The sequence below is a fragment of the Cladophialophora immunda genome (assembly GCF_000835495.1).
Source record: "Cladophialophora immunda strain CBS 83496 unplaced genomic scaffold supercont1.3, whole genome shotgun sequence".
Taxonomy (NCBI): Eukaryota; Fungi; Ascomycota; class Eurotiomycetes; order Chaetothyriales; family Herpotrichiellaceae; genus Cladophialophora; species Cladophialophora immunda.
The window spans coordinates 970,848-991,235 of record NW_015622543.1 but is presented as its reverse complement, the minus strand read 5'-3'; the positions used below and the strand labels follow the sequence as shown (position 1 = coordinate 991,235).

The window sequence follows — 20,388 nt, the reverse complement described above, 5'->3', positions numbered from 1 at the left end:
CCAAGTTCGACAGTCACGTCACATCACCGACGAACTTCTCTGTTCTGTTCTGTTCTGTCCTGCTCTGTCCGCCCTCGCCCTCGCTTGTCCATGCCCGTCCGAGTCTCGACATTTTTTTAGGGGCCGGTGGGGGGGTAACAAGTAGTACAAGTAGGTTGGCAGTGGGCTCATGCACGCGCAGGGATGAGGTGTATCTGCTTTGGGGACAGCCGCCGCCCACGCGCGCCATTATGTAAGGGCTCGCGGGCTCTACTTGCACCCATGGTGGCACCGGTGGATATCTCGCGCCAGGTTATGTAAGATGGAGCTGGAGATGGAGATGGAGATGGAACTTGTCTGCTGTAAGAGCGGCGGGAGTTTTGGGGGGGGGGGGGGGGGCGGTGTGTGTGTCTGTGTGTGTGTATGCTGGCTATGTAAGCCTGGCTTTGGGTTGGGATGGGGGATGTGGGCCGGTGCGTAGGGATTACTCACTTTGGCATCGTGCTATTTACCTACCTATCTAATGTACCTCTGGACCTATGGACCTACCTAGGTAGATACCTAGGTCCCTGTCTACGTCCTTAGGTGCCTGTGTAGGTAGGTCGGTATGGATGCCCGATGACGAAGGGGGGGAAGGGAGGGGGACAAGAGAAGACATAGCACAGACAGTGTCAGGGGAAGCTCTAGGGGCGCGAGAGAAAGACATGGAACGGAAATGAGCTGTGTTGAATGGGTGATTGACCGAACATTATTCTAACAGTTAGCGACTGCGTATTCGCCATTTCGCATATACCCATCCGTCGAAGGACCATAGCATCCATGACCATATCAGTGAGCTACTGAGTTATGGATTCTTCGCCTCCTGCAGACCAACACCCAGACCTCGCTGCGGTTACGAGTCCGCACAGTCGAGGAATAAACACAAAGGAATGCGTGGGCAATCAGAGAGGGCGGACGATATGTATATCTACGGTCCCTGGATCACTTTGACGGGGAATATGCTGGCGTTTTATCGACGCGGCTCTCGGGGATGAAATGCCAGCATATCAGACTCTGATAGACTACGTGTGCGTCTGCCCCTCGAATGGCTTTCCTGGATGTGACCACTCCGGGTACAACGACCTTACGATTGACTTCTTTGTAGATACCTAACAGATGCAATTTTCTGTACTTGTAAGCAATAGTCGAGCTCTTTCTAATCTTCTACTTCTATAGTACTGTAAAGTGGTGATTTGAAGTACCTAATTGGATCTAATTCCCGGCCCCGTCACCCCAGCATGAGATGGTCATGGTTTTCCCATTGTGGAAAAAACACAATTTACTCCTTTTGTTCTAGTCGGTTCAGAACTTCAAGATTATCCTATTCTACCAATCCTGTCTAGTCCAGTCCTGCCAGTCCAATCCAGCCTGTAGTTTGTACGAGTAGTCTACTGTCTGGTAGGCAGGTAGTCTGATAGTGTAAGCAATTCCCACCCCCTGCCCTCTATTCCATCCACCCAGACTATCCCAGACCATCCCAGACGCTTGGTGGGCCGGATCAGCACGGTCCATACCCGCCAGAATCCCCACCGCTGGTAGATTGATGATGACGAGATCAAACGAGCCCGGGGGTTGGGGGGGCGCACAGGCACACGCATCCATGCAACATGCAACATGCAGCCTCGCCGTCGTGCTAGGTGCCCAGCTCCACCTGCCCCTTACAGCGGCCCTTCTGGACCTTCGACGCCTCTGTTCTCGACAGGTTGAGTGAGGCGCGGGACGCGTGGATGACAGTCTAGGTCAGGAAGGAAGGTCAGAATCGCGGATGTCATGAATGAGGAGTGGAGTGTATCCAACGCAGGCGCGTCAGAGGGCATTGGGGGGTTACCTTGTATGGGTTCGCAGGGGACAACGCTCTCATTTATATCCGCCTGGTTGTTTCTGTTTCTGGTACACGCATGGCAAGGCTAGGGCCGCCACCAGGTCGAACAGACGCAGAGACCGGGAACGCCGCGGCCGCGCTGCTGCTGCTGGCCTTTTCCTTCCTTCCAATCTCTCTACAGCGAACCCGGTCCTGTGCCTGTGCCCGTGCCGGTCCCCGTGCCGAGCGCTTGTTGGAGGAGGGACTCGAAATAGGCCTCGTCGATGACGGCGCCAAATCTGCTAAGGCGGCAAAGACAAGAAACGAATTAACCCATCAAGAGCTTTGGTGGAAAATGCGGTGTTCAACAACAGGTTCTCATCGAATTAACTCCCACTCCCATCCCCCGTCCTTTTCGCAGCACATACAGCCCCTCCTCTCGCGCCAATAGACCGCATAATCATAGGTAGATGTCTTTACACAGGTCCATATTTGGCTTGTTTTTAAGAGTGGTTTTCGAAAACAGCGAATGGTTTGGTGAGGCAGGGAAAGAAATAGAGAGAGCGAGTGAAATAGACAAAAAAAAACAGACAAAGTGGCTCACCCGTAACAATGCACCTCGGGCAGCAAGGTCGCTTTAAGCGCCTCGAGCCCGTCCCGCGTCAAGTCCCCGAAGTTCGGGTGCTGGCGGACCCGCTGCCACGCTTCTACGGGCGTGATCTCCCCCTCCAGCGACAGCTTGTCCGAGAAATCAAGCAGCTTTTCCAACTCCACGGCGGGGACACTCCATCTGGTTCCGCTCGGCAGCCCGGACCCTGTAGAGGGGGCTGTCGCGGTCGCGGGGGGTTGTCGCGTTGAGGATGTGGCGGTTTGTGCGGGCTGGGTGCGCGCGGGCGAATGCCACATGATGGGAGACATGAGCATCATCTCGTGTCCCGAGCCGTCGTCGGCCGTGGCATGTGCGGCGTGGTGTTCCAAACAGACGTGCTCCAGCGCAAGCACGAAGTCGACTCCCACCTGCGTCGCGCCGAGGCCTTGTGGGTGCTGCATGGGGGTCGAGATGGGAGGGATCGGGGGAGCAGTGCTCGCGGCTTGGGAGTAGATGCTGGGTGCGTGGAGACTGGTGGGAGCCTCGCTGATGGTCAGGCCCGAGAACAGATCGCTGGACGAAGTCGTAGAGCCGGAATGCAAGGTGCTGTAGGGGAGGTCGGAGGAAGTTAATATATTCTGCAGAGGAGGGGGAAAGGCCAGAAAGCCCGAGTCGGGCTCCGGGGGCAGCTGGGCGCGAATCTGCTGCGCCCGGGAGTCCGGGAAGCCGAGCAGCTCGATGGTGGCCTGCGGGCTCTGGATATGGGGGTCTGATGCCAAATCCAGCGGCAAGGGGATCTTGTGATACCTGATCAGTTCTTTCAGGCGGCGGATGCTGTTGCGGCACGCTTGGAGTTGGGCTTCGTGGGCCGAATCGCGAGCTCGAAGTTTGGCCACTTCGGCTTCCAGTGTCTTGACATATGTGGCCTTTCGATCTCGATGCGTCCTATTGTCCGAGTGACGTGATCGGACTCTGGTTAGCTAATCTAGACATATAACATATCTGATTCCCGGGGGTGTGCCTCGGTCGGGCGCAGGACTGGCCAAGGGTATACATGGGAGTCGCTCCCTCCTGTATTGATGGTGGACGATAAGAGAATGGCCTCACCTCTGAGCACGCCTAACCTGCTCACGCCGTCTGGCTTTGGCATCGGCCTCAGGATCGCCACTTTCCGAGAGGTTCGTCTTCTCAGCTGCCTTGGATTCTAGGATAGCGTCAAAGAGATTAGTTACGATTGGCGGCCAAGGTGACCCCGGGGACAGTCTGATGCTGGGGAAGAGGAGTAGATTCGGAATGCTGGGAATTTGCCAACGTTGATTGATTATTGATCGAATAGAATGGAGATTAACTGTCTCATCATCCAAGAGGTTTTCCCCAGGAATGCCACACTCGTCTCGGAAACATAAGGAAAGAAATCGACTCACGCGGGGTGCGCCTTAGCTTCGATAGCCAGTTTGGCGACGGCGACGACGACTTGTCTGACATTCTGCCAATCAAAGAGGGGCAATCGCGACGAGAGCTGAGAGAATTCTTCCGGTGGTGCCACGACAGCACTGGTCCTCGAGCTCAAGGCACCTTGCAGTCGACAAATCGGAGGGGTCGAGCACTTCGCACGCTCATGCGAGATTCCACAACCTTGGAGGGCCAGCCAGAAGCACGAGGACCGTGGATGCTTGGTTCGCCTCGAGCCGTGTTTGCGAGCGACAAGCTGGTGGCAGAATGTGTCTGGACTGAAGAATTAGGCTCGACGTGATTATGGCATCACCCGGATTTGCGTCCGCGAAAGGCTAGGCTTACAGATGCTTTGGTTTGTCCAATATGATCGGAGGCCAGGTATATGGCATAGGCCACGGTCGACGCTCACTTTTTTTTGTGGCAGAAGAGAAGGGAGATGTTTTGGACTGGGCATTGACATTGACTATCGGCTCTTTATAGAGCAAATGCAGAGTTTACAGGGTAGTCAGGCCTTCCGCTCCTCCCTTTCGTCGCTGGCACATAGCAAACCCCAGGCTTCAAGGCGTGATTGGTCGCTGTATAGGCGAGAGTGCTGGAAGTGGGAAGGCTGATGTTGAGTCAGGTTTGCATGGGGCGGTAAGCACCAAGTCCCTTTGCAGCCCTATGAAACTGCTAGAAACAGGTCGTAGATTGATGCTGCTTTTACGACGTGGCTCTTGTCCGACATTTGGCCTTGGGGTCGGCGATACAACTTGGACCGCGTCTCCGGCCTGGCTTAGTTCTTGTTAAGCAGTCCAGAGGGGCTCCTCTTATGCATGACTAGTTCCCGCTCGCGTCTGCAACTAGACGAGTGACCCGAGAAGCAGCAGGAGAAAGACAATCAGTCCACCGACGCCCAGGCAGTACAACGAGACACCGAGCTTGAGCAGGGGCATACTGCGCCGCATCTCTTCTTCCGTCATCGGCTTGGATAGATAGTTGATGCGGTACACACCTAGCTTGACCTCGAAGATGGGATAGCGCACTCGCCCTGATCGGTAGATATGGCCGGCATCTTCTCTGCCTCGAGACCGTCCAATAGCGACGTGGGTGGGTCTGTCGAGGGTTTGGATTCCCGCCAGTTCTTCCGCGGCGCAGGCATTTGTCGAGAGCACAGGATGGTCAGGTTCGCTCGTTCTATGGCGAATCCCACAAGCCTGCCCTTCACGAGGCTGCGCAACCCCTGGTTCGATTGGTTAGCTTATCTCATTTCACCAGCTGTTTCAAAAAAAGCTGAGTGAGATGGACTCACGGCGAGGGCGAGGCATGGCGGACAGGGGGCAAAGAGCGACAGTGCTAAAGCACCCGAATGACTCGAGCCAACCAAGTCAGGCAGTTGATAATCCGCGCAGACTCCGAAGGTGATAGTGGTCGGCCCACAGTAGCAGTCGCTCGGCGAGGTCGGCGAGATTGGCAGGGACGAGCGAGCTCCAACGACGCTAGAGTGGTATCTCAAATACTCAGGTATATACAAGAGAGGCTGAAACTGAGCGAGCAGTAGTCAGCTCGTAGTTGTTTTGCCTGCGACGCGAATCAATGTGGTGAAGGCAGCATCGCGTCGCCTCGTGCCTTGCCTTGCACTGCCTGAGGGATTTGAACATGGCAGTGCACATGTCTAGTGATGAGGTTGTCCCGGGATGAAGTGCCAGCTCGTGTCAGACTCGTTCTCCCATAACTGAGGGGGGTCGTCTTCTGTTGTCCACCGTGGCAAGGGACATTCCCCTTTCCCATTGATGAATCCCTCTATCTTCGACCGCATGCCTGTGTGGGCATAGGGACCCTCGTACGAGTTTGCTGCAAAGCAACTGGTGAAATCTTCTTCACTGTGAGAATGCCATTCACCGCAGTCCTCCTGTTGATTGTCAGCGTGATCAAGTGGAGTGGGAAGGACAAGGGCCAATGGCACAAACCACCTTCTACACTGCGCCAGGGTAACTTACATCCACATACCAAGTCCCAAGCAACTGAACCCTGCGAAGACGTTTCTTGCGGAGATGCTCCAGCAAATCTATCAATGACCCTGTCTCAAGTCGACAATCCTTCATCACCAATGCGTTGAGGTTCTTACCCCCATCCAGAAGCGCCGCCAAGTCTGGCCAGGTACATCTGAAAAGACACAGTCTGAGAGACTTAAGATGCGGCAACCACAACCGGGGAAAGCGGTCGATGTTCGTCCTATCAAAAAGATCGAACGAGTACTCGGCCTCGAGTCCTGCTGGGAACTCTAAGTCCAAGTGCTCCAACTCGGAGGGGTGGTTTAACAACATCCTGAGCCTTCTTGCAGCCAGATTCCTCCCACCGAAGTATATCTCGCCAGTCCCACTGCGAGAAAGCCAGTCACTGTGAGGAAAAGAACTGATTTTCATGTGGAGTTTCTTCAGCTCCTGGAAGGTCTCATCCAGCACTTGGGAGCCGTGAATAGTACCGACGCTGAGAAGTTGCTGCGGGATGTCGATGGCTGTGAGATCGGCGACTTCACACCCCGCAAGCTTCGCCGCCTGGAGGAAGTTGATGAAATGGTCCAGGCAATGTTGGCGACGATTTGCAACCCTGCGACGAGGGTCGGGATCATAGGGTTTGTCGCTGGCGTACTGCTCAGGATCGAACGCCTCAAGCTCTTCCAGCCGAATTTGAGGCTCGGCCATGATCAGCTTGAGTCGCAACCTGGGGCTTGACTGCTTGAGCGTGCCCATGATCCGCATCAGGATGTTTCTCACGCGTGATTCAGCCATGGATGCTGCCTGTTGATCGAGATGCCAACGGTATAGATCATAACGGCGAGCCAAGTCCGTGGTAAACCGGGCTTGAAGACGCTCGTGAAACTGCGTGTACTCGTCCCTGGTGGCTCCAACAAGGCTTCGCTCCCAAGCATTCTGTTTGTCGTGATATACTCCAGCCTGCCAATATCGATAGTCAGCATATTCCAGCTGGATACCAGACTCGAAGGAGACACAGCGCAGTCGAGACGCAATCGAGGGCCTTGCTGCCAGTTGTTCTAACTGATACAATCTATGATGATCGGGGTAGAGGCGAAACTCGAAGTCGCGGAAGAGATGTTCCTCGGCTATGACACCAAATGCCCTGCACGTGAGGCGAAAAGAGCAAAGGGATGGTTTGTCTAGGAATAGACAGAGATGGTCCACCAATTCGGGGGCCAACTGGTCCATGATGAGGATTTTTATTCCAAAAGATCAAGTGAGGTGAAGCCAAAAACGTTGAGCCGCGCTCAGTCTCAGCCGCAATGATCGGACATATATAACTAGTATCAATGGCTTCAGCCTGATGAGAATGGGCCCACTAGGAGTGACTCTGCCGTACTATGCAGCCTGTCCATCCACGCAGTCAATTGCGTGGACAGACCAAAGACAAATCTGGGCAGCCTGCGACAGACCGGCGTAGCTCTCAGTACCCCAGTGATGGCCATATCAGTGCCGAAGCGTGAGACGAGGGCCGAAGTGATAACAGCCGGAGATTGAACGTGTAGGCTCACTGTGATCCGCTCTACATCCTACGGCAGCGCATTCTCGTCGATGAGGACCGCGCAGGCACAAGAGGGTGAGAGGGTCCTACTGCCTGCTTGAGATCCCCGTGTTTGTTTGTTGTCTGCCACCGAAGAAGGCGACGTACTGTAAGTCCATTATGATGGTGCGGCTCCCACTGGCCAGGACTGTCAGTCCACGCACCCGGAATCCTCTCATCAAGCGTTGGCTGTCCACGCATAAAGCAGAACCTCCTGCACCCCCGCCACCAAAGTCCAAACCAGACGATCGAGCTGCCCTCAGAAATCGCTTCGACCGCTTTATTGAACGCACTCCGCGTTTCCTTCGACCTACAGTTAGAGGGCTGCGACAAGCTCCCGTGTCGCATATTACAGCATTCATTGTTCTTCATGAACTAACCGCGGTTATCCCATTATTCGGGCTAGCAGGAGCTTTCCATTACTGGCACTGGCTCCCTCCATATTTTGCTGAAGGAGCTTGGATCTCTGCAGGCGTGGAGAAGTTTGCGCGGTACTTCCGGAAGAAAGGCTGGATCAATGAAAAAGACGAGATGGAGGTTGAAGAGGAGGCAAAGAAGGGCAATGCTGGCCGCTTCGAAAATCACAAAGACACAGCCTCGCGGTGGTTCAATCGAGGAGAAAGTGCCACACGATGGGTGATCGAGTTCGCAACAGCATATACTTTAGTGAAAGCTCTACTGCCTTTGCGTCTTCTCGTCAGCGTTTGGGGCTCCCCATGGTTTGCGCGGATTGCCATCATCCCCATCGGAAATGCCACAAAAGCACTATTTCGAAGATCGAAGATTTGATGCCTTGCCATTGCCCCATTGTGATTGGCATCCGACCCGAAAGTGAACCAAGGGATTAAACACCGTATGCAATCATCATTCGTGTCATTTCTCCACTTCGGTAAGTCTATCTCTTGTAAACTTGGGCGGGATTCATCGTCATGGCTGACATTGCCGTAGGCACCCTATTCAACTGGCTCCGGCTCGGAGTCTCATGTTTTCCTGGTGTGCTGTCATGACTCTGTTCATGCCTTCTCGTAGATCCAGTCATGTTGGGCAGACTTCCAGCTCTGGACTTCCTCAGGCTTGAACCACAACGCAATTTCCTTCTTGGCGCTCTCAACACCGTCGGAGCCGTGGCAGACATTGCGACCAACGTCAATGGCGTAGTCACCTCGAATGGTTCCGGGGGCAGACGCGAGAGGGTTGGTGGCACCGAGGATGGCTGGCATCAGCAATTAGCTTCATGTCTCTTTCAAACGAGGCCTTTTTGGGCAGCTTACATCGACCAGTCTTGCAAGCATCGCGGCCTTCCCAGACCATGGCGACGATGGGACCGCTCAACATGTCTGGAATATTGTGTCAGCCGGCTCATTCGATGGACGCTTGTAGAGAGCTTTCCATACATGTGACGAGGCCCTTGAAGAAAGGCTTGTCGGAGAGGTCTGAGTAGTGCTTCTCGAGGTGCTCCTTGGAAGGAGACACCATCTTGATTGCCACCAATTTGTATCTTCACCGCCTTTAGTCTCAGATTCTGGTTTTTCTTCTGCCATTGGGAACCTTGCTCACCCGCGCTTCTCGAATCGGCTTACGATATCGCCAACCAGGCCACGCTGGATGTTATTGTCAGTATCGATGCCGTGTTGGGATGAAGGAGGACGGATTCACACCTGAACGCCATCGGGCTTGACAGCAATGAAGCTGCCCAACGTGTCAGTATCTGACTTGTACCACAATGCCGGCGTAGGGTGCTTACGTCTGTTCGCTGGAAGACATTTTGATGTGCCGTGCAGAGCTCTGTTGACAGACAAGATGTGTATTTTGGAATGTGAAGTGGCTGAAAGAGAGACAGTTGCGGTCAGTGAAAAAGAGAACTGGACAAAAATATTTTGTTCGATCAAAGTGGGGGGCAAGAGTTGTGATGTTTGGAGGGGCAGAGCTTGCGCCCAATGCAGGGGCCCGCTTAGTGAGAGGAACTCTAGGCGAGGCTAAGCCAATCCCAGGCACATCTCGGGCCTATTGCAACTGTAGACACTGGTGATACAGGACACATTTACTTGTTGGCGGCACACTCTTCCACGACAAAGTCCAGGCCGCTACATAGATATCTTTGCGAGGCAGGCCCTTTCACAAGCCCCAGTCATAGCCATGGCTCGGTCTTCGAGGAGGATGTCATCATGGCCGATCTCCTACCTCTCAATTCTACTCCTGTTGTTCTTCGTCTCTCCTGCAGGCAAGTGTCTCAATGCGAACCGACTCGATGCATGCACACATGCTAACAGATCACAGTGATGGTCAAACACCACGACTTCAAGCGCTGCGACCAGTCTGGCTTCTGTAAGAGAAATAGAGCTCTTGCGGATTCCATGACAGAGAAGGGCAGCCCTGAATCTTCTCCCTACCAGCTCGATGCCGCCTCGATCAAGTTCAAGGATGGCCGCTTGGATGGCTCCATTATCAAATCGCTGGCCGACGGTGATGCAGTTAAACTACCCCTGACGATGACCTTCCTTGACCGCGGCAATGTCCGGGTCACTGTCGACGAGGAGAAGAGAAGGAAGGGTGAGATTGAGCTGCGGCATGGCAGCGTCGCCAGAAAGGAGAGATACGACGAAGCCGCTGCCTGGGCCCTCACTGGAGCCGGCCTCCAAGCCCAGACGACAGCTTCAATGAAAAAAGTATCGAAAGATGTTACAGAGGTGTCGTGGGGACCCAGTGGTCACTTCAAGGCCATCATTCGGCACGCCCCTTTCGGGGTCGAGCTTTGGTCGGGTGAAGAGAAGCACGTCGTGTTCAATGGCCGGGGATTTTTGAATGTCGAGCATTGGCGGCCAAAGGTTGAGAAGCCTTCGGTGGACGAGAATAATACTGAAGCACAGCCCGCCGAACCAACGGAAGACGAAAGCACTTGGTGGGACGAGAGCTTCGGAGGAAATACTGACTCGAAGCCCAAGGGCCCGGAAAGCGTTGCAATGGACATCACCTTCCCTGGATACGGGCATGTGTACGGTCTCCCGGAACATACAGGGCCTCTGTCATTGAAGGAGACCCGTGGAGGAGACGGAAACTATGACCAGCCATACCGAATGTACAACAGCGACGTCTTCGAATACGAACTCGACTCTCCTATGACTCTATACGGATCAATACCATTCATGCATGCTCACAGAAAGAGTTCCACGGTTGGTGTTTTCTGGCTGAATGCCGCTGAGACCTGGGTGGACATTGTCAAGTCGAAACACGACACAAACCCGCTGACTCTGGGCCTCACGGGCGGAGTTGTCGACACACATACGCACTGGATATCTGAAGGTGGACTTCTGGACGTGTTTGTCATGCTGGGTCCAACACCCGAAGACGTTTCCAAATCATATGGGGAGCTGACCGGCTACACTGCAATGCCGGCATCGTTTGCCATTGCCTACCATCAATGCAGATGGAACTATGTGAGCGACGAGGATGTCAAGGATGTCGACCGGAAATTCGACAAGTTCAATATCCCCTACGATGTCATCTGGCTTGATATTGAATATACGGATGACAAGAAATACTTCACCTGGGATCCGTTGAACTTCCCAGATCCCATTTCGATGGAGAAGCAACTTGATGAGACTCAACGCAAGCTAGTTGTCATTATTGATCCGCACATCAAGAACAAGGATGGATACTTTGTCGTGGACGAACTCAAGAGCAAGGACTTGGCGGTCAAGAATAAAGACAACAACATTTTCGAGGGGTGGTGCTGGCCGGGGAGCTCTCACTGGATTGACGCTTTCAATCCCGCGGCACGAGCCTGGTGGAAATCGCTATTTACATTCGATCGGTTCAAAGGCACGCAATCGAACGTGTGGCTGTGGAACGACATGAATGAGCCATCTGTCTTCAACGGACCAGAAATCACCATGCCGCGGGATAACTTGCACCACGGCAACTGGGAACATCGCGACCTGCATAACATCAACGGCATGACCTTCCACAACGCCACCTACCACGCTCTCTTGGAACGCAAAAAGGGAGAGATCCGACGGCCATTTGTACTCACTCGATCGTTCTACGCAGGCTCGCAGAGATCTGCGGCAATGTGGACGGGTGACAACCAGGCAAGCTGGGAGCACCTTGCTGCATCGATTCCAATGATTCTCAATCAAGGTGTTGGTGGATTCCCTTTCGCTGGCGCCGACGTGGGTGGATTTTTTGGCAATCCCAGCAAAGAACTTCAGACGAGGTGGTATCAAGCTGGCGCATTCTATCCATTTATGCGTGGTCATGCGCATATTGACACGCGCAGGCGTGAACCCTATATGCTAGGGGAGCCATATACTGGTATCATGACCCAGGCCTTGCGGCTTCGTTATTCACTCCTCCCGGCGTGGTACACGGCTTTCCATGAAGCTGCTACGGACGGGCACCCTATTGTGCGAGCCCAGTACTTTGTGCATCCATCAGATGAAAGAGGGTTTGACATTGACGATCAGATGTATCTCGGCTCCACGGGTCTGCTGGTGAAACCCGTCACCGTTGAAGGAGGCGAGAGCGTGGACGTCTACCTGTCAGATGACGAGAATTACTACGACTACTTTGATTACACGACATATGCTGGCGGTTCCAGAACGCACAAGATCGACGCACCGTTGGACAAGATTCCCTTGCTCATGCAAGGCGGTCACATCATCCCCAGGAAAGACCGACCGAGGAAGAGTTCCGGATTGATGAAGTGGGATCCGTACACTCTCGTCGTTGTTTTGGATAAACACGGCGAGAAAGCGGAGGGCACGCTGTACGTGGATGACGGAGAGACCTTTGACTACCAGCAGGGGGCGTATATCCACCGCCAATTCTCGTTCGAGGGTGGAGTGCTCCGAAGCAGCGATATTGGCACCAAAGGAGCGAAGACCGCGGGATATCTGAAGGCAATGAAAGGGGTGAAGATCGAGAAGATCATTGTAGTCAACGCGCCGGCTGCATGGTCATCAGCCGGCGAGCTGGCAGTGTCGGAGGACGGGTTCAAGGGGGAGCGAAAGGTCGAAATCAGTTATCACGCCGCGACCGGGAACAAGGCAGCTTGGGCCGTGGTCAGGAGTCCCGGGATGGGCATCGGCGTGGATTGGAGCGTCAAGTTCCCCGAGAGCGCGAGCTCCGCTCCAAAGACGGAATTGTAGGCCTCTGTACAACAAACACGACACACGATCACCATAACATAGAGAAATGGGCAATCCATGGCATGATGGGAAGAAAGACGTGATTAATAAACACAGTATATTCCGAGTATACTCGGCAGCATTCCGCAACCCAACCCACATGGCGTCGCCAGTATCCTGCGACCCTGGTACCATGGGGCTTCTGTATGTATGTATGTATGTATGTATGTAGATGTATAAGCTGACAAAGTCGTTCATGTACGTGTACATGTGCATGCGACGCGCGGAACCCGCTCGCGTCTTTCTGCAAAAAAGCCCTCGACTCAGAACTCGTACTGACGAGCCAGAGTAGCCCAGGCGAGACCAGGCCAGGTCATGCCCTTGTCCTTGTCATTTCCACCGCGCCACTCGTCTGGGTATGTCCAGGTATGTCCTTGGGTACCAACTAAACTATCTCGGCAACTTCTCCGGCTGGACTAGCTAGCTATGCTCTCCTACGGACGTACTCGTAGCTCACGAGCACTACTACGTGCTTGTACTGTATGTATTCCTACCTAGTCACGCGTGGGTCGAGGGCCACGGCCAGGCCCTAGCGCCAGCGGCTAGGTACTGTACGTTGCATGTCCACAGCCCACAAGCCGGTGAGGCGGACGGTGTACTCCGTGCCCATATGTAGGCCGTGTGGCGCATGGTATCGTTCTACATGTGCATATATACCCTCTTAGGCAGGTAGCTATGTGCTCCGTATATCAGGCAACGTTGGCCGGCCGTGGCGATTGGGCTTCATGCGGACGTCTATCGACTGTCCCGACCAGGAGGATGGTTGTAGACACGCACATGGATGTGAACATGGTGACGAGGATATCTACCCAGAGAAGGATGAAGTGGCGGGGATGGATTCGCAATGCATGCGCGACACCAGAGTTCCTAACAGAATTCTGTCTTGCTGAGTACGAATGATCTCTCCACTGGCTTATGGAGTTGTGTTCGAGGTCTCTTCGAGTAGAGCGTGAGCAGAAGCACCAGCTCCAAAGCACAGGCTCAGAGGTCCAAAAGATACCTGGCGGATAGACATGACCCGTCGCGACTTGAGTTGGGCGTATTTTGTTTTGTGGAAGTAAAGGTAATCGGGGCATATCAGTCTGGGGTCAAATATACGTGTATGCGTACAGAGCCAACACTGCAGTTTGATAGTAGTATCTCAATCCCTGGGTCTGGAGCCAACCGATAAAAAATGTCATCTATACAAGCCCTCCTACTACTATACACGCGGATCCGTCCGATATCCAACTTTCGCTCCCCATCCGTAAATGGCTAAGAGGGTACACGCTCGTCCCAAGCCGCATGCGCGTATTATACGACCTTCATGCCGCCGCCGTCCAGTTCTGCCTGTGTCGAAGGCGCTGCCGAGCCGAGCTCGTACCTCCTATACTCTGAGGGCGGAGGACCATAGCCCATGTCGCCGGGATAGACTGACACGGTCTCGGGTTGCGGCAGCTCGATTGTTTTCAGTGGCTGTTGCGATCTGGCGCGTCGCCTGAAGAAGAAGAACCAAACAAGCCCGGCCACCACGATCAGAAACACGCACACTCCAATACCGATCCCCAGGCCTTCTCCAAGCTTGCTGCTGCCATGGTCAGAGGAGGAATCTGCAGATAATGTCGGCGTGGTCGTCGCGGCTGATGTGACGACCGTCGCGGAAGTTTTGGATGAACTGTTCTCCGACGAAGAAGTGGGCGCATGTGTCGAGGTCGATGCAGGCGGTGTTGTAGTGCTCGAGGCAGCTGTCGTCGATGTGGTCGACGCCAGGGACGGGTCGCTGACGTTGAAATAATGGCTGCTGAAGAACGTGGCCGTCGACGAATTGTACATTTGGAAGAAAAACACATTGCCTTTGCTCAGGTCGAAGGGCGGGCTTTCGCCAGTCCCGACGGTCCAGCTCAGACTCGTCGTCGTGATGCCCCCTATTGTCGAAGCTGTCAACAAAACCACAAAGGTTTCAGTGTTTAAGGGGTTGAACCTGCATTCTTACCTTCCAAGAGTTGGCTATCTGGGTTCCCGTTCTGCCAGATTACCAGGTCCGTCGCTGGGTACGTCGTCTCCCACTGCAGCGTGACCGTGGAACCTTGGACATACGTGGGATTTTGTGTAAAGTCATTGTTGATGCCGTTGGTAGGCGGATTGAGGAAGATGTTGTCCTGGTTTTGGGCGGCCGCGCTCGCGACCAAGGCCAGGAATGGTAGCACGAGCATGTTGGTCTTCTATTGTCTAAAGCCGGGTCATGAAGCGTAGCTTTGCAAAGGAAAGATACAACGGTGGCACTGTACAAGAAGCACTGGTGCCAGAATTCGGATGTTCGAGGTGTGTGAGGCTGCCAACGGGAGCATATATTGGGCGTTCGGGCTGCACCAGATTCCCCATCTCTAACACGGGTGAGTTTGGGCCTCGATGTTTTGGACCGAGCAGGGGCTACCTCTGTTAGCTGGACTTTTGCAGCGGTTTGATCTGTTTCTAATTAGAGCCTGGACAGATTGTGGCCGGTTTGGGTCGAAAGGGCACGGCTCGCAAGGGTCCTGAGACAAACGAAAGCATGATACAGGGAGTTAATTGGCTCGTCTCCGTCCTCGTCCCGCCCCTAAAGTACAACGATAGACTCATCCCGCCTTATCTGCTTGTTCAATCGATTGGTGTAGGGGAAAGAGAGTTAGGGGCCGAAACTCGGGACGACGCCTGCCGTCTTGTCTGTGTTTAAAGTCTCTGGGCCAGATTGCCGTGGCAGATAATGCATTGGTTGAGTACCAAATGCACATGCGGGAGAGCATCTCGCCCCCAGACGCTGTGTCCAAGTGGCGGCTCTCAGCGGCTCGCCACAACAATAGAGTAGAGCATCATGATCTTCAGCGCGAGGTCTGGTGAAACTCTGGCTTTGACTAAGCCACCGAGCAACTACTCTTATTCCGTAGCACCCCACAAGGCACACAACAGGCACATCGAGTTAGGGACCAAGGCATCAAGGTATAGATATATGGCAACCGCCAACCCTTTTGACAAATACAACACTGGTACCACAATCGTTCATTTTCCGCTCTTAGATGTTATGCACAACCATTCATCGTCTCCCCATTTTCCATCGGCTTAGTTGTTGTAGCCCCTGCGGCTGGCAACCTAGTAGGGCAGAGAGATCAACACTCTTCTTTTCCACCCGGCATCACAGAGTTCGGGCAGGTCGTCACGTTAACCTAAGCCGTCCGTCAGGGTACAGGTAGCTTATTGGTTGCCATTCTGCGTGGAGGGATCGAAGTCAAACATCTATCTAGGTACTTTCGAGCAGAGAGCTGCCGCTTTCCGACTTGATGGTAATGTCCTGTGCTTCAGCTGCTGCGGGCGAGTAGCTAGCAATCTTTCCAATGTCATTTTGGCATTACACCTATTCATGGGTGCTGGGAAGTAGTTTGGTGGGCCCAAAGATAAGAGTCGAACAGAGTCCGGCGGTTAACGTGTTGTCGACTGGGCGGTTAATCCAATATGTGCCTTTGCTTACCGCCACGCGTGCCGCGAGATCATGAAACAGTACACTTGGTCTCGTTAAGGCCAGATAAAGCGTCCAACATGAAGAAGGCAGGATGCAAGGGTCGTTTCGAGAGAGTAAAGGCGAGGTGGCCTATCCATATTTCCCTCTGCGACAGAGGTAGTCGAACGACGTAGACCACTTAAAGGGAGAAAACGGTTCGTTAACCAGCCAGTGAATGTGAACATCGTCACCTTTGAGCTATCCAAGCCAAAGATGTCATGGTGGGAGGTACTGTACAAGAGCCACTGGAATGTAACGAAAGACGAAGTTTGGAGATCAATACCGAGTAGAGTTGTCGACAGTAGCGGGAAAGATAGTGGAGGTTCCGCCGCACGTGACCTCGGAGGACGGATGATGCTCCGGCTGTTCCGCCAATCAGGACTCACGGCACTCGCCTGCGCTTTACTTGTTCCTGGAGGACAACATGTGCCCAAGTTCAGGATCTCTCGGATCACTTTATCACCAGTAATTGCAGATTTCACCTTGCGGAGACCCCGGGGGCTGACTGTACCTATTCCCTCCATTTTTATCACCTCGAAACAAATGTCTTGCTGAAGGTGTGTATTCCCTTTCGCGGGCAACGGGCAGCGTGGTCCACTCCTTTCCTGGACCTTCCTTTGCTGAACGGAGACAATGGGGGTTGCTGTAGAAGGTCACCCTGTCTCCCTGCCTGCTTGGCTAGACATCGACAAGATGTGGGGTCTCGTCCAGTTGCTCGTGGACTACCTTGCACCCATATTGTGAGTCCCTGGAATCCCGGGGTGCGAGACGTTCGAACTGATTGATTCCCACGAATCAGCCTAGTCTTGTCGCCCATCACATCCTATGCCGATCAAATCGCGTCGATACACCGGAAAAAGTCCTGCGATGGCTTCTCCCTTGATATCCCCCTGATCATGCTGGTCGCATCGATTCTCAAGTACGCAAGATGTCCTTCTTATTACTCTGCGATGAGACACCGATCCCTCATGAATGGGTCATTAAAGAGATTAGGACTGACAACATTGCGCGTGGAGCAGGGTCTTCTACTGGTTCGGCGCCTACTACGATAAATCGCTGCTCATCCAGGCTTCGCTCATGATAGTCGTGCAACTCATCCTGTTGAAAGTCGCGCTGGACAACCGAGCACCATCCGGTGGAAGTGAAAAAGGCGGAGTGCAGCATACGCCATTTCAAGGATATACTCATAACAGCCCAGGACACAAAGGCATGTTGTGGGATTTTTTGATGGAGGGCAGGAGACCCTTTGGATTTTGGCAGTGGAATGCGACAAAGCCGTAAGCAGATACTTCTGTTCCTTCAAAGCTGACAATCGCCCTCCGTTCGGCGCTGTTCCTTTCCTCCACTTGGTATGCTGACCGAGGCCATCGGGCAACAGGTACTTCGTCTTCCTCCTATACTTCACCACCACCCTCCTCTTCGTCCATATTTTCCTCCCCTTTCTGTCGCGGACACCCTTCTACATCACGTTTCTTGGCTACGTCGGACTCGCGATCGAGGCAATCCTGCCCCTGCCTCAGATCCTCAAGAACCACCGTGCGCGGTCTTGCAGAGGGTTTCGCCTCTCCGTCATCATCAACTGGCTGGCGGGTGACGCCATGAAAATGAGTTATTTCTTTCTCAGCAAGGAGTACGTCCCCTGGCCGTTCCGTCTTTGCGGCATCTTCCAGGCGTGTTGCGATGTGTATTTGGGGTTGCAGTTTTGGATGTACGGGCAGGGGCCGGCTGGCATGAAAGAGGAGGTCCCGATGGCGAACGTGGGAGCCGGCTCGATGGGGAACGCTGGGTTCCCTGGGTGAACAGTCGCCCTGTGGAAAGAAATGCCAAGGGAGACGATGTCATAATGTGTTGATTTGAATACAAGCGATTGTTAATAGAGCCATTCCTCCTTTGAGCGTGCTGAGGCGAGCAAAAGATTTGTGATGTCGGGACTTTGGCGTCGTTGATAAGAACTAAAATTATAGACACTTGTTTGGGAAAAGGGTGGGGGTGCGATGGCGTGAATAACACCGAGATACATACCCATGACATCGGGGAGCAGGGTGACTAAACCCCTGGTTACCTAGGATGGACGCATCCTGCAGCAAGTCCTGGTAACTTATGACGTCGCCCAAGCAAGAGAGGACAGGGGCAAGTCAGGGGACGGTGAGGCATGTCAGGCCACAGATCGCCAGGGAGAACGTAGCCTCGTCGACAGTGGGACAGCGATACTCGATGCGCGCTGGGACTTGGTTTGATAAGAGTGGGGGAATATGCAAGCAGGGGAGGGGACGAGCATGTCCCGGTCCCGGTGCTTTGGGAACCGCATGGCTAGGAAGATCAAGTGTTTCCATGAGCCTCAACGTTCAGCCCTCTATCTCAGCCTTATGCCGGGGGTCGACGGTAACTCATAGCCCCGTCAGCTATCTGCATCTAACCGGTAGGGACTGTCCTAAGCGATAGATGCTTAGTGATTGGATGTAAACACTCTCCTATGAGTACGAATCCACAACTGGTATGTGTATGCAATGAATCTACTGAACTGCCGATCAACACAGGATTAGTAGCGCCAGATAAGCTCCTCGGATGCTGCATACCCAATGTGCATGGGTACATCTATACACCCATCCATCAGGGTCTCGTCCGTATGCATCCTAGCATGATAAAAGTTACGTACGTCTGGAGTTAGAGTTAACAACCTACTAAAGTACAGACCCTAAGGCCGAGCATGTGGCGCTTCAGACTTTTTGATTTTGGGTTCGTTGCACCCGAAAGGTACTGGTATGTTTTTTTGGATGCGACGCGAGAGGTCTATTTTCGGATCCCTGGACTGTTCTGCCACACCCCTGGCTTTGTTGGACGCATGCAAGGGCGACGATCATGGACCCGGGAATAACAAGGGGATGCACCAAGTACGGAGTAAGAGTACCAGTTGATTGCGAGTTCGAAATGCGTTATTCGTGGCTTGTCGAGGACCCAATAAACTGGTCCGCTGGATTGTTTTGCCGACCAATCGTAGGGCGTATGATTCGCCTTGGCGGGCCAAGCCTCGTGTGGCTTGTTCGCTGGCCCCCCCCTCTCTGCTCTGCATTGCGTGGACTCGTCGCCTTAGCCGGTGGTTGGTAGCTGACCCTTTGGTGCCTCGTTGGCGACAGGGACTATGCGTTCAAGCCCACGCAATCAAGTCTGGGGAAAGGGTCCAATGGGCCGGCTTGCGCAATGGCCCTAAGCGATTCCCTGTTTTCAACCTCGCCGCGGTTCCTGATTGGGCTGCATCTGATGATTGTCGCGAGACCTGCGACGACAGAGAAACATGCCCAGCCTGTGAGAGAACATGTCATTCTCGTTCGACCTTGACCTTCAGGTGAGAGTGTCTTGACTTTCTCAGATTTACCTCAAGGTCACTGGAGCCAGGCAGACGTGAGGAGCAAAAAGGTAAAGAGGTAAGAGGTAACTTCGATTGAAGAGAGTTTGCTTTGTTCCAAAAGACTCGCAACCCTAAGCAAGCCTTCAGCAGCCTCAGCCACACACGACCAAATCTTGCGCGATTACCACCGCACTGCACCAACGTCCTCGCATCGCAGCACCAGCTTCGCCATATATCTCGTCTCCCACCAACTCACCTCAGTCCTGCCTCGTATTGTCTCATCTCTTCGTCCCCCAGCCAGTTGACGTGCAGCAAACAATGCTCTGCCACTTGCGTTACCACCGACGAACACATCAACGCCACATCCGGACATTCATTTGGATGTTCTACAACCTTATCGTGCCCCCTCACTCGCCCCGAATGTGACGAGAAAGAAAAGAGGAGGGGCAAACACCGACAAACATGGCCTTCGGCATCTGAATTGCACGAGGCCTCGAGAATGAATGCCCGACCAACAGCGAGTGCCTGCAGCTGGCGAACAATTTGACTCACCAAAGCAAATCCATCCCGCTCAACAGTTAGATTTCACCATGGACTCAACAGAATACTATCCCACCGCGGTTGGACAGCCTTTATTGGACCCATCCTCTAGAAGAGGAGTATCCTGACATCAGATGGTTTCGGGGACCATGACAACCGGGATGTGTGATACCCCTTGCGTCGGAATCACAATTTGGGCCGTAGCGCTCAGGTTCACCCTGAGATCGAGAAGCCGGTCGTAATCGCTCGCGACTTGTACCCTTCACGCCAGCGCAGGAGAAGCTCCGGCTATAAGATATGGAGATGGAGATGGCTCATTCAAGGCCCCTGAAGCGTGACCCGTGGCCGGAGCCGCACAGGTTCAAGTTCAAGATAGTGGGAAAC

General features: G+C 53.7%; 8 protein-coding genes across 9 annotated transcripts; 3 read left to right on the top strand and 5 right to left on the bottom strand.

Moving 5' to 3' along the window:
* Window positions 1–1,429: 1,429 nt before the first annotated feature.
* PV07_04915 (uncharacterized protein) lies at window positions 1,430–4,295 on the bottom strand. Its single transcript, XM_016391769.1, has 6 exons — window positions 4,206–4,295; window positions 3,833–4,133; window positions 3,516–3,612; window positions 2,424–3,353; window positions 1,847–2,118; window positions 1,430–1,753 (listed from the first exon to the last, which is right to left on the bottom strand). The coding sequence occupies exons 2-5, from the start codon at window positions 3,891–3,893 to the stop codon at window positions 2,016–2,018; spliced, it is 1,191 nt and encodes a 396-aa protein (XP_016249288.1). The 5' UTR covers window positions 3,894–4,133; window positions 4,206–4,295; the 3' UTR covers window positions 1,430–1,753; window positions 1,847–2,015.
* A 410-nt stretch (window positions 4,296–4,705) lies between these two features.
* On the bottom strand, window positions 4,706–5,276 carry PV07_04914 (uncharacterized protein; the record flags this gene model as incomplete). The annotated part of the gene is made up of 2 exons (XM_016391768.1): window positions 5,155–5,276; window positions 4,706–5,085 (listed from the first exon to the last, which is right to left on the bottom strand). Exons 1-2 carry the CDS (start codon window positions 5,168–5,170, stop codon window positions 4,706–4,708), a joined length of 396 nt encoding a protein of 131 aa, XP_016249287.1. The 5' UTR covers window positions 5,171–5,276.
* On the bottom strand, window positions 5,272–7,391 carry PV07_04913 (uncharacterized protein). Its single transcript, XM_016391767.1, has 2 exons — window positions 5,843–7,391; window positions 5,272–5,754 (listed from the first exon to the last, which is right to left on the bottom strand). Exons 1-2 carry the CDS (start codon window positions 7,067–7,069, stop codon window positions 5,518–5,520), a joined length of 1,464 nt encoding a protein of 487 aa, XP_016249286.1. The 5' UTR covers window positions 7,070–7,391; the 3' UTR covers window positions 5,272–5,517.
* Window positions 7,392–7,492: 101 nt separating this feature from the next.
* PV07_04912 (uncharacterized protein) lies at window positions 7,493–9,305 on the top strand. Its single transcript, XM_016391766.1, has 2 exons — window positions 7,493–8,310; window positions 8,370–9,305. The coding sequence occupies exon 1, from the start codon at window positions 7,542–7,544 to the stop codon at window positions 8,208–8,210; it is 669 nt and encodes a 222-aa protein (XP_016249285.1). The 5' UTR covers window positions 7,493–7,541; the 3' UTR covers window positions 8,211–8,310; window positions 8,370–9,305.
* On the bottom strand, window positions 7,813–9,316 carry PV07_04911 (nucleoside diphosphate kinase). Its single transcript, XM_016391765.1, has 6 exons — window positions 9,166–9,316; window positions 9,080–9,110; window positions 8,979–9,022; window positions 8,816–8,919; window positions 8,693–8,758; window positions 7,813–8,634 (listed from the first exon to the last, which is right to left on the bottom strand). The coding sequence occupies exons 1-6, from the start codon at window positions 9,183–9,185 to the stop codon at window positions 8,435–8,437; spliced, it is 465 nt and encodes a 154-aa protein (XP_016249284.1). The 5' UTR covers window positions 9,186–9,316; the 3' UTR covers window positions 7,813–8,434.
* Window positions 9,317–9,454: 138 nt separating this feature from the next.
* PV07_04910 (uncharacterized protein) lies at window positions 9,455–12,802 on the top strand. Its single transcript, XM_016391764.1, has 2 exons — window positions 9,455–9,642; window positions 9,699–12,802. Exons 1-2 carry the CDS (start codon window positions 9,558–9,560, stop codon window positions 12,566–12,568), a joined length of 2,955 nt encoding a protein of 984 aa, XP_016249283.1. The 5' UTR covers window positions 9,455–9,557; the 3' UTR covers window positions 12,569–12,802.
* A 1,098-nt stretch (window positions 12,803–13,900) lies between these two features.
* Window positions 13,901–14,870, bottom strand: PV07_04909 (uncharacterized protein; the record flags this gene model as incomplete). The annotated part of the gene is made up of 2 exons (XM_016391763.1): window positions 14,580–14,870; window positions 13,901–14,511 (listed from the first exon to the last, which is right to left on the bottom strand). The coding sequence occupies exons 1-2, from the start codon at window positions 14,797–14,799 to the stop codon at window positions 13,901–13,903; spliced, it is 831 nt and encodes a 276-aa protein (XP_016249282.1). The 5' UTR covers window positions 14,800–14,870.
* Window positions 14,871–16,572: 1,702 nt separating this feature from the next.
* Window positions 16,573–18,595, top strand: PV07_04908. Of its 2 annotated transcripts, XM_016391762.1 has the most exons (5): window positions 16,573–16,675; window positions 16,768–16,858; window positions 16,918–17,037; window positions 17,138–17,395; window positions 17,497–18,595. In XM_016391762.1, the coding sequence occupies exons 2-5, from the start codon at window positions 16,812–16,814 to the stop codon at window positions 17,915–17,917; spliced, it is 846 nt and encodes a 281-aa protein (XP_016249281.1). In that variant the 5' UTR covers window positions 16,573–16,675; window positions 16,768–16,811; the 3' UTR covers window positions 17,918–18,595. The 2 variants fall into 2 exon arrangements, with proteins under 2 accessions (XP_016249281.1, XP_016249280.1); XM_016391761.1 differs by having other exon boundaries at window positions 16,573–16,858.
* The last annotated feature ends 1,793 nt before the right edge of the window (window positions 18,596–20,388 follow it).